This window comes from Rhinolophus hipposideros, assembly GCF_964194185.1.
Source record: "Rhinolophus hipposideros genome assembly, chromosome: 1".
NCBI lineage: Eukaryota > Metazoa > Chordata > Mammalia > Chiroptera > Rhinolophidae > Rhinolophus > Rhinolophus hipposideros.
In genome coordinates, this window is record NC_138047.1 from 38,596,055 (window position 1) to 38,608,457 (window position 12,403).

The 12,403-nt window shown below is 42.2% G+C and overlaps 1 protein-coding gene across 4 annotated transcripts in view; it reads right to left on the reverse strand.

Moving 5' to 3' along the window:
• The window catches only part of LNX1 (ligand of numb-protein X 1), a 109,095-nt gene that overhangs the window by 72,716 nt on the left and 23,976 nt on the right, over positions 1-12,403 (reverse strand). The window contains exon 1 of one of the 4 annotated variants that reach the window (XM_081047170.1): positions 10,479-10,822. The exons of 2 other annotated variants lie outside the window; for them this stretch is intronic. In XM_081047170.1, coding sequence (XP_080903296.1) covers positions 10,479-10,570 — 92 coding nt within the window. In that variant the 5' untranslated portion in view covers positions 10,571-10,822. Of the gene's footprint in view, positions 1-10,478; positions 10,823-12,403 lie in introns of those variants that run through there. One more of the 4 variants, XM_081047171.1, reaches the window with a different exon arrangement.

Here is a 12,403-nt window from a genome sequence, read left to right on the forward strand (position 1 = left end):
TTATGAGGTTCCAGGAATCTACTAAGTACTGCATATGTATTACATTTCATTGTTACCCCATGAGGTAAGTACTATCATTAACAGCTCTGATTTAAGGATGAGAAACTGGAGTCCCAGCTGAAGTAATTAATCTATTCAAGGTTAACAGCTGGTAAGTGATGCATCGGGATTTGAACTCAGATCTGAGTGGCTTTTCAGAGGCCACATTTTTAATCACTACAAGCTGAAACTTAGAACTGCTTCATGATTGGCCTCTGCCCTGCCTCTCTGCTGCCACCCTTTGTGTATGAGGCCCTTGGAATTATATGCAAATCCTTGGAATAACATATTCAGATGTAAAGTTTTATTACTGTCAAATGGCCCCAGGTTGCATTTGTACAAAGTTAGTCAAGGAAGTCCCATGATAGTATTCTGAGCATGCCCAGATGGTCAGATCCTCTCAGAGGGCACTCAGTTCCTAATGGGTGATGTGCAAGGTCACATGCATTATTGCATCACATCTGTGTCATTGCTTTGCCCAAAGCTGTTAATTTAACATTTTAATAACAAGCTGCAGCTTTATTGTTTCCTGAGGACACATTAAAATAATGAATGCATTTTCATTGCTTCTCCAAAAAAAATGTCATGATTCATTCACAGAGCTCATTACTGGCAGGGCTGAGTTATTTGGGTAAATTACTATGCCTCAGTTTCTTCTTCTATAAAATGGGAAGATTGGGCTAGATCATCTCTGTGGCCTCCTTTAGCTCTAAAATACTATGACTGTGGGCCACAAGCCAAATGACACGCTGAATCCAGCCTTCCTCTTTGGATTGGGGAAGGGGGACGATGGCTAGGAAAGAAAGGAAGTAGGAGCTGCAGTGTCAAGGTAACGAGGAAAGAAACCTAGTGGCTGAGGAATGACTCTGGGGAGGAAGGGTGAGAGACCAAGAGTCAAGAGAGAAAGGGGTGTGACAGAGAAGGTCCTACTTACTGGTGGAAGTGGAGCTGCATGGGAAGCGTGGCCCTGTCCACTGACAAATGGCTCAGGCCTCCCTCTAGACTTCACCCCAAAATGCTAGTCAACCTTTTCTCAACTCAGGTAAGTTACTTACTTGTCTCTTCAAGGAGGGAAGGAAGGAGGAAGGAAGGGACTACATGCTTTCAGCAATTCTTTAGCAATTCTATTTTCTTGATCTTGGCCCATCCATGCTCTCCATGGATGAAGTTATTATCAAATTTCATCAAATCAAAGATTTCACTATTTTAGGATGCACCATTATTTTACAAATCACCAAAAAAGAAAAACACTGGCCATTATTTTGTATGGTGTCATCAACTATAAGATACAGCCTGCTCTCAGATATTAAAATGTATCTCACTCTAGTAATAGCTACATATGATATTGGAGGGGTAGTACACTTGTAGGGGTTATCACTTTGTGAGAGGTGTAAATGTCTAATCATTATGTTGTTTTGTATACCTGAAACTAATATTTTTTTAAAAGTATCTCAGAATACTAATATAAAAGTATCTCAGAATTGATGAAATATGTTCTTATAACTACTGTTATTAATGGTAATAAAATCCATCATTTAAGAGTTTTTCATGATCAGGAACTATATTGAATGCTTTACATAATGCCATTCAATACTTACAACAAGGTGTTATTATTTCCATTTATAGACAAGAAAAGCCCAGAGAAGCTAAGTAACCTGCTCAAGATCGCCCAGCTGGCAGAGACTGAATATGAACCTGAGTCAGCCCAATTCCAGAGCATGTGCCTTCAATCTCCAAGTTATCTCACCTCCAACCTTCCAGTGGCTGGCCACTTGATTATTATGGTCCCCAGAATGCCAAAGGGACTTACTCATTGTCTTGGAGCCCTGGACTCTACCTCTCATATTCTTCTGGGTAGAACTGCTAATGAAGGTAAAGGGTGGAGAAGGAGCTACAGGTAGTCACTGTCCCTCGGGGCACCAGGAAGACTGTTCTAGCCCTGGATATGCAAGAGTTAACCACAGAAATGGGCTTGGGGGGAGGGAACCAGAGTTCCAGAGTGGGGTGTTACCATAAGACTGATGAGTACACCTCAAGGCATGCACAAGCCCTTCTAAGAACCTGACCAGAGACCTAGCAAGTGTAAGTTCATGACTTTGTCTTTTTAAAAGAGGGGACATCTCAGATTCTATACACTTGTGGTTTGACAACCCTGGACCCTCCCTGGACCCACTCTTGGTATTTATGAAAGCAGGTGTGGTTGAGGGTAGAAGAAGCTATAAATGAGAGTGGGGTCCACATGGGCCCCATGAAGGAAGGGGTGATGGTCAAAAAATGGGAAGATGACTCAGAAAAGCTGTCTGGTTTTTTGGCCAGCAAGTTTTGTTGACTTGCAGAAATGGGCCATTTCCTGTCCTATTTCTTCCAAGCCCAATCCCACAGACAGGCAGTGGGAAGTTTCCTGTTTACTTACAAGGGGTTGCATTTTAATGCCAATGAGTCCTGAGAGTCTGTTCCTCCATGGTGCTTGCCAAAGTGACAGACACCCAGGAGGAAAGTGGGGAGACTATAACAGAAATCTTATGTAGAATTTCTTATCCTTTTGTTATGTTTTATAATGGATATAATATAGTAATACACGTGTATAATGTATAACTAAATAACTACACATATGACAGGCATATGGATGAATTTATTGATATAGGTCTGTGACCAAAAAATGTTGGGAGATTATTGCCCTAGGAAGAAGAAATCTCCCTATTCTTTCTAAGTACCCCTCTTAAAGCTTCTGGGTGACAATGTCATCAAAAAACACTCATCTTGGTTAAACTTGGTTAAATTCATAACATTGTGTAATGTTTTGGATCTTGCCTCCTTTACATTCCCTCAACTTGATAGCCAATTAAAATAATTGCTTTCTTTTTCTCTTTTTCAGCTACTAGCCCAGTATTTGGAATTTGTCAATGCTGTATTCTTCACATCTTACCTCAAGAACTCCTTTGCCTCAGTGGAGTATGAAAGGGTGCGGGGGGGACTTATGAGATACAGCAAACAATTGCAGTGTGCAGACCTTATTTTGCTCATGATTCAGACAAGCTGTTAAAAGTTATGAGATAACAGGGAAATTTGAAATGACTGTATATTTGATATTAAGGAATTATGGTTATTTATTTTTGGTATGACATTAGTGTCATGGTTATATTTTTTAAGATTCTTTACCCTTTAGAGATAAATACTGAAACATATGCAGAGGAAATAAGATGCTTGAGATTTGCTTCAGAACAATTTAGGGAGGACATAGATGAAACAAGATATCCAGGAATTGTTAATTATTGAAGAATGGGTAATAGAGGACATGGAGATTCATTATACTCCTCTCTACTTTTGCACTGAGGGTTTTATTAAAATTAAAATGAAGAAAATAAATCAAACATGATGTAATCACTGAGATCTGCTATTAAAGAAATACCCGTTTTGCCTTTCATCCACCTGACTGGTCACGTGACCCAAAGGAAGGCCAAAGCAATTTGCTAAGCATTGTAGTGGTTATCTTGAAACTCCTGGGTTTTGCATTTTAGACCATAAAACAAATGGTTTGGGACTGAAGTTGCTTTATTGCTGGTAAAAGAACTTGCTGATTCTCAAGGAGAAAAAAAATAGACCATTAAACAGGACCATTATGCTCTCTGGACATCAAAGAATCATTACAAAGCAATGTTGTGATGAGTTAAGTGTAAATGAATCAGGAACACGTGGTTTCAATTTTCTTCTAAATACACACATTTGTAGATTTAAGGAAAAAATGCCCTATTAAACATATGCTGAACTGCAAGGCTTTGAAAGACATGAATAGAATCACTGAACCCAAATGGACCCTCAGTTTTCCCCCCCAGACCGGACCTTTTCCCTCCTCTCAGTTGGAATGGTTTCTCCACCTCACCACACTTCCTCTGTGGAATCTACCTCCTTCCTTCCAGGTCCTAATCCACACTTAACTTCAAATCCATAAAATATATCACACACACACACAAAAACCCCCAGAGATCAGCAGCATCTTTTTTCTTCTTTTCAATTTCGATGAGAAAGAAAAATACTTTGACTCAACTTGGAAAGTGTTTACTGGCAAATCCATAGAGCTCACCCTGTTGGTTTAAACTTGGAAAGTATTAGGAGTAGTTCACACAGTGAAAATGAAGTGAGGAGGAAACGGATGCTGTGCTCCTCCCACCCCTCCTCCTCCCTCCTCATTCACACAAGAAAGAGCTCAACTGCAACAACCTAGACGTGCCTCGTGCCTGGTGTGGATCTCCGCTGAGTACAAAGCTTTTTAAGAAGATGCTTCTCCAGGTTACGTAGTTCGTGGCCCAACACTTGGCCAGAGTCTGGCTGAAGTCAGCAGGGAGAAAAAGGAGTGACTACGGCTAGAGCTGCTGCTGGGCCTCGATCTAGGGAAGGGCAAATCGAGAAGTCACACCTGGGCCTAATGAGTGATCTGCAAAACTAAGGCATGCCATCTGCTCACCTGAAGTCTGGAATGCCCTGCTGGGTGTGAGTGGAGGCTCTCTGTGGCCTGTGAGCCCCAAAGTGAATATTCTCGCTGCGTAGACAGTCCAGTGTTTCAGAGGTGTGTCTTGCAGGGTGGTTTGAGAGAGTTCTGCTAGGGAAGTGGGTGGTTTGACTTTTGGGCCTAAGACACTTGATGGCTGTCCTGTGCCTCTGACTTCTGAGCCTCACTCGACTTCCCAGGAAGGACACACACAGGGCTGCCTCCTAACTCCTGCTGCTTTTGGTGGTTTCTCTAGGAGACCTCGTCCTTCTGCAACCCTAAATGATTCAAGCTGGGAAATGAGAGTCACTCATTTTAATTTTCTGAGCACAAAACTCCAGTGGGAATAAACCTTTCCCACTGAGAACTACTATCTCTACCAGAGTCAGGGACTAGTGTGATTTTTCTCTCCAGACATTGGCATGAATACTGTTCATAGTGATGACATTTACAAGCCAAAATACTTGGCTACAAGCTAGAAAGAGAGCCGGCATTTCCTGACTTCCTGAGAAGCCACACAGCTATAGTAGTAGCACTACTTTCAGAGACCTGTCATTCTCCAGGGACCCTGCCTAGCTGTCTTGGTAATAGCTGGGTCCCTAAAACAAAGGACAGTTGTCTTCACTGAAAAGTATGGCTCCCACTTACTATGCACCCACTCAAAACTCATTCAGACTTTGTACCATGGGCATAAACACGGCATCCACCAGAGTACGACACAAAAGTGAGAAGTATTTCCAAGGGCGATGGGGCTAAAAATGTTAAAGGTGGAGGAAAGATGAAATGGCTTCATAAATGGTTTTTGAGAGTTGGGTGTGTACCATAAAATACATCTCACCACGCCACCAAACTCTAAGGTTTTCCTCTCAAATGCTGGCTAAACAAAATATTTAAAGAAATGTTACAAAAACCACAGGATATCATTGATCAGAGCAGCGGCTACCTCAGTTAGGTGAGCATGGTGATGCTTTTTCTGCAACACCTGAGATGAAGTAGCTTACATCATTATTAGCAAAATCACACTCCCTTCCACAGAAACCAAACCAGGGTCTTTTTTTTTTCTTTTTCTTTTTTTTACCACTGCTTGCAATGTTTAGGAATTGGCCAAGATGTGAGGCAAATCCATTTCACTCAGTTCAACTTAAGTCTGAACTGTGCAGAAGCTAGGTGTACAGAATTAACATTTCCCAAGGTCTCCCCTGTAAAGACTGACCTGGTAGAGGAGACAAACACGAAGCCTGCCGATGAGACACAGCATAGAGGAGGCACACAGAGCAGAGCGATGCTTTTCCACAGGGAAGTCAGGGAGAATTGGCATCCAAACGGGATCTAAGGGTTCTTAACGTGTAGTGCCCATAAGGATCACCTGGGGGCCTTGTTAAGAGTGAAACTGGGGTGGACCCCATAAGAATCACCTGGGTTGCTTAAGAATGAAATAGTTGCCTCACCACCCAAGAGTTTCGTTTTTGTAGGTTTGATTTAGAGGATCTGCATTTAAAAAAAACAAACCCAGCCCTGAGTTCTTATGTGGGTAGCCCTCAGAACCCAAGCTGCTCAAATGACTTCACCCCCAAATCTTGTCATATGTAGGGCTATAAATAGGCCCAGAAAAATGAGAAAGCGATACTGCGCTCATGCCTATGAGACTGAAAGTCTGTTTCCTAAATTCACTTTGGGGTCTAGGAAATAGAGAGTTCATGGGAATCAGGGGTGAGGGTTTTTAGGGAAAGAGCATTTCTCTTTATCCTATGGCATGCTCTTTGCAGCCGCCCCGAGAGTAGGCCTAGACTCCCTGCTCCCTAATCTGTGGATTGGGACTTCACATCAAATACTCTGGCTTTAGGCTTCTTATGTGGAATTCACTCTCCTATGGGTCATGGTAACAGGCAGCAATGGACTTGTTTAAAGAAGCAGCTGCCTAGGGTGATAAATTATTGACCCTCAAGGCCAAACTAGGCAAGCAAAAGTGGTCTCCTAGATTGGACGTGGTGTTTTTGTTTTATTTTGTGTTAAATTGAATTTGAATGCCTTTAGACATATATATAAGTTGTAATCAAACAATACGGTGAATGTTTAAATGAAAACATTATTATAGTAAAAGACACATTGCCATTAATTCCCCTCAAAATACTCCCTCTTGCTTCAAACACACTTATCCCATCGTTCTTGCCACTTTCTGAAGCAGTTCTGGAAGTCCTCTTTCGTGAGTGTCTTTAGTTGCATTGCTGTGGCTGCCTCGATGTCCTGAATCATTTTGATTTGAGGGAAGAGTCAGAAGTTGCATGGTGCCAGATCTGGTGAATAAGGTGGATGAGGACACACCGTAATGTTTTTATTTGACAGAAATTGCTGTACCAGAAGCGATGTGTGACACTGAGCATTGTCATGATGGAGGATGATTTACGGCACACTTTAGAACACCTTTTTCTCAACCGTAGCTCACATCCGACTGGCTGCACGGAACAAGTTGGAACTTGTCACACACTGTCACTAAGGTTCGACATGCCACTTCCCATATTGAAGATCCCTGCCTTTCCATTGGATGGCACTCGGTAGCAGCATTCATGGTATTTTTTTTATCATAACGGAAAGGCTCTGTGTCACATATCTCTCCTGGTACGGCAATTTCTGTCAAATAAAAACTTTATGGTTTGCCCTCATCCACCTTATTCACCAGATCTGGCACCATGTGACTTCTGGCTCTTCTCCAAAGTCAAAATGACCATGAAAGGTAAACGTTTTGAATTGATTCAGGACATCGAGGCAGCCATGACAGTTCAACGAAGACACTCACGAAAGAGGACTTCCAGAACTGCTTCAGGAAGTGGCAAGAATGATGGGATAGGTATGTTCAACGAGAGGGGGAGTATTTTGAGGGGGATTAATGGCAATGTGTCTTTTACTATAATAATTTTTAAAATTTAAACATTCACTGTATCTTTTTTATCACACTTTGTATATTTTCTGCAGTTGACCAGAGGCCTTACCACTTTCTTTTGTGTTTTACTCAAATGATTCACAAGTTTAAATAACTCCAGCCTGGTTCTGTAGGCATTTGAGTTTAAAACTCCCTGGGCCACGAGCTAAATTTGTCTCCGTTTATTAGACTAGCTTCAGCTTTCAAGCTGGGCCCTGAGAGAACAGGACTGAGAGTTGAAGATTGGCTTTCCAGAGCCTTCCCAGTTAGCTGACCTAGCTCTGCCTGCTTTCGAGAGCCCAGCAGCCTACAGTAGTGAGAGAAGGGTTTCTTCATCTCAGGGCCATGCAGCCATGACCCCACAGCCCCTCTCCCAAGATGTCAAACAAACCCAGTAGTCCCACTTACTGCTCTCAATTGCTGTTTTCCAAACCTTTGGCGACAACCACAGGCACCTCCCAACCTTTTTGCCAGTGCTATTTACCCTGCCTGAAATGCTCTCTTTTTCCATCCCTCATTCTGCCTAATTCCTCTCCAATTACTTCAAGATCTAGCTCAAACCCTCAACTTCTCTAGTCTGACTAATTTCATTGAAATGGACAATGTCCATCGCCTCTCAACTTATTACCTACCCTTCTTTTTAAAGACTTGCCCTCTTATGCCTAGGGTCATTGTTTATATTTCTTATGTGTATATTTCATCTTTCTCCATTAGATTGTCATCTCCTTGAGGGCAGGTAGCATACCTCATTTCTTACTGCTGTATTTCTTATAGCATCTGCCACAGTACCTGGTATGTGTTATTAATTCACTGATCAGTTCATCAGGTAATAGCTGGACAGACTTCTCTCATATACCATCCCCAACAACTGAAAGCATCCCAGAAAGTCCTGTCAAATTCATTTTGGGACGTTGTCCTGGCAATTTCCTGGTACTGTGCTTCCTGGATTGCTTCGTATTTTGAAAAGAACAGCCTGCTGTGTCCACTTAGTTATTCAACAGAAAAGTTGCCTTTGCTTCATGTACTTGTAGAAAAGAAAACTTTTAAGCCAATATGAAGAGCCTTCCTTTAACTAGGCTATAAAACTAAAAGAAACTCAATGGACAGTCTCCTCAGTAGCACCTGCAGGGGGCCCAAAAGACATATCCACCTCGAACCTGTGATGTGACCTTATTTGGGAAAAAGTTCTTATAGATGCAATTAAGCTAAGGATCTCAAGATGAGGTCATCCTGGATTATTCAGGTGGGCCCTAAGCCCAATGACAAGTGTCCTTATAAGAGGAGGAGAAGACATAGATAGAATTGGGGAGGACATAGAGAAGGTGCTGTGAAGATGAAGGCAGAGATAGGAGACATGCAGCTACAAACTGAGGAAAGACCGGAACCACCAGAAACTGGAAGAGGCAAGGACAGGATCCTTCCCTAGAACTTTCACAGGGAACATAGCCCTGTTGACACCTTGATTTCAAGCTTCTGGCCCCTAGAACTGCGAGAGAATAAATTTCTATTGTTTTAGCCCACCAAATGTGTGGTAATCTGTTTCAGCATCCATAGGAAACAAATACAGCAATTAACAAGGATAGCAGATGGGGAGTGAAGGTGGGCAATGGGGTCTGGAGGGTGGGATGCGTAGGCACTAGATTGCAGAGGTACCAACTAGATTGCATTCATCAAGAGAGAGGAAGGGGACTTTTCACAATCCCAGTTAGTTCTGCCATTGTGTATTTTTTCTAGGAAAACTTCCACAGTATCATTATTACTATACAGACCTAAGCGAGATATTTTCTCCTTGAACCTCCTTATCTAAGGTGGACTGGGGTTACATTCCAATATGAGAGGACCAGATAATCGTGAAATGTAGAGTCCTCAGAATGAATGGCCTGCCTCCAAGGACCTAGGCCATTTGTTCTTTCCTCTATGTATGAAGCATTTATTGAGCATCTATCGTGCTAGACAAATTGGATAGTCTGGCTAATTATAAAAGAGGCCCTGGTTATCAGCACATATTTATGGGGGTATCTCTACCTAAATATGACCAGCCAAGCTTTTCTAGTTTGGGCTCTGGAACTCTTTTTAGAGTCCCTCTTTTCATTTGCCCACTGACTCTAATTTACACACAAGCCAATTCTTGCTATTTTTACCAGTCTGGTTAGTAAGGAGAATACATTTCTGCAAATGCTTTAAACACTGAGGCACATGCAGCAGCACTTTTTATATGATTGCTTGAAGCTGTTCACATCTGTCTGCAATCCTCCTTTAAAGCTTACTAACAAAAGGAGCCAGAAAAATATCCTTGTAGAGGTTGGGGACATGAGTCATTTCCTCTTATAAAATAGACACAGGTCATGTAGGAAAATGTCTTTATTTTTTTGAGAGGCATAGTGAAGTATTTAGAGGTGAAATGTTATGATGACTGTAATTTACTCCAAACCACTTTACTAAAACGTAAGCTAAATGAGGCAAAGGTGGCGAAATGTTAATCATTAAATGTAGGTGATAGGAAAAGTGCCTTCCCCGCACAGTTCTTTCTGTTTCCTCATATATTTAAAAATTATCAAAATCAAAATAAAATGAATACATATATATATATATTATATACAGGGCTATCTTTTCCCTGTAGTGATACTCTCTCTGTTTTCAGGTATGGAGACAAACTGTGTCAAAAAGGGATGATATCTGTTTGCAGTGACAAAATGCCCGAGAGAGGCTGCAGATCTGTGCAAGCAGGCTGTTCTTAGGTTCTATTTATGGAAAGGAGAAGACACAGCTATTGAGGAAAAGCAGTGTTGGCATAGAAGCAGGAAAAAAAATGCCTTGTTGGGAAAGCACCGCAGCAGTACGATGGTGCTTTTCTGTGGAGTCACAGACAGCAAAGCTCTGCTTTAAACTGCTGGCAGGGTGTTTTGTCCAAGTGCATCTAGTGTATGTGGAATTTACTTCTCTACACAGACATACCAGCCAGGGAACGGCCTCAGGTCCCACCCCCGACATACCCAACACACCCACCCAGGCAGGCATGGTTAGAGGGGGACTCACAGTTCTGAGTACAGCAAGTGCAGGTTGCCCACATTGTCAATGTAGTTGGCAGGGCTGAGCCAAGGCAGGACCAGCAATAGAAGCGCCTTCATTTTCCGACCAGGGTGCTGCTTTCTTCGTGGCCACCTTCTCTGTCAGCTGCAGGGCCCCAGCCCAGCCCCTTTAAACAAACCTTGCCATGTCCCTGCAATCAGTAGATCATAAGGAATCTGACTTAGAGCCCAGTGATTGAGCCACGCTGATAACTAAATCATGGGCCCGTAAGAGGACGGTGCCCTCCGATTCTCAGATGGGGAGATGTGAGAATGGAGGGACTCACCATGGTTGGCGAGAGGGCTTAGGCTGAGAACAAGCCGGCTGATGCCCTGGAAAGGGACCTGCCCCCTCCTGCAGGATGCCGACTGGTTCTTGAGAAGCAGCTGGTACATTTACATCACGGGCTGGGAGCAGATGGGCTGGAAGCTAAACTGTGTTGAGAGAGGGCATGAGCATGGCACATTCAGACCCCACGGTGTGAATGAGCAAATCACCAAAGCTGTCCTCCAGCTTGCTAGAGGAAGACACTGTTAAGAAATTAGCGTCTTGTGAACACAGCCTGGAGATCTGAGCTCCACGTGAGCCTTCAGATACTGCGACACGGGCGTGTGAAAAACCAGGCAACTCTACCTCTTAATGTATATTTAGAATATACATTTAATATATTTTACCAGTCGTCGTCCTGACTGCACGGACAGATGTAAGCAAAGTGATGGCTTCCTCGCCAATTCTGAAAATTGTCCCTATAGGCTGCCATTCTCTTTGAGAATAACAAAGACCTTAATAGATATACAGTTCTGTCCAAACAATGTAGAGGCTCCTGTTCTGTGAGGAACAAAAGCACTCCATTCTTCCTTTTCCTGAGTAAGTGAATTAAGCTCTGACACTAGCTGTAGGACCCTGGGCATTTTATTTAAGCTACTGAGCCTCAGTCATCTCATCTTTGAAATGGAGCTAATAATGCCTTATCTGCCTCTGCTGGACTACATCATCTCTTCCAGATTTAAGGTCTGTGATTGTAGACTATATTATATAACTTAACAGTAGGACTTCTTGCATGCCTAAGCTCTGGAATGCACAGAAGCCCCCAGGACTCCTCTCTTTCTACTCTTTAAGAAGATTAAAATCCATTTTGGCCAACTTATTTGGCCTAAATCTTAACAGAAATGGCTCAAAGGAATTGTTTCATTAACAACAACCAAGCAATTACAGCAAACTACACTTGCTAGGAAGAAGACCAGAGAAAAATCTATGGGATGAGACCAACTACAATAAACCATGTAGTAAGTAGGAATATGGCATCAGAGATCTGCATTTACCTGAGGCGGATCTAAGAGTTTAAATACAGAAGACCCTTAGAATGTGCAGATTTAACTTCTACAGTTTAGATCCTAGATAAGCAACGTTAACAAAATATGACATGTATTAATTAATTTTGTTGAGGTCCTAATTTGAATTCCATTCCCTTTAAGTCTGGAATGCGAGAGTGAGTCAGGCTGATGAAGAGCAGTAAAAAGGAAGTTAGGTTTGGTATTTAGATGCTGGAATCAAGCAGGCTTGAATTTGAACCTGAGCTGTACCACATACTAGCTGTGTGACACTGAGCATGTTGTTTAACCTCTCTGAATCTCAGTTTCCTTCTCTGTAAAGGAAAGAATAATAATGGGGCTTAACTCACAGTGTTGTTATGAAGGAGGAATGAGATAATGCCTATAAATAACAAAGGGCACAATGAGTGTTAGCTATTGTTATATTGTTATTAATAATTACTAATAATAGTGAATGAGCTTAGCTGGCAGCTCAGCACATATCTCCAAGAGGCTTTGTTATTTTCTTCTTGTCCTTTCTTTCCTCCCGCACTATTAGGGACATAACATGTTACAGTCTTT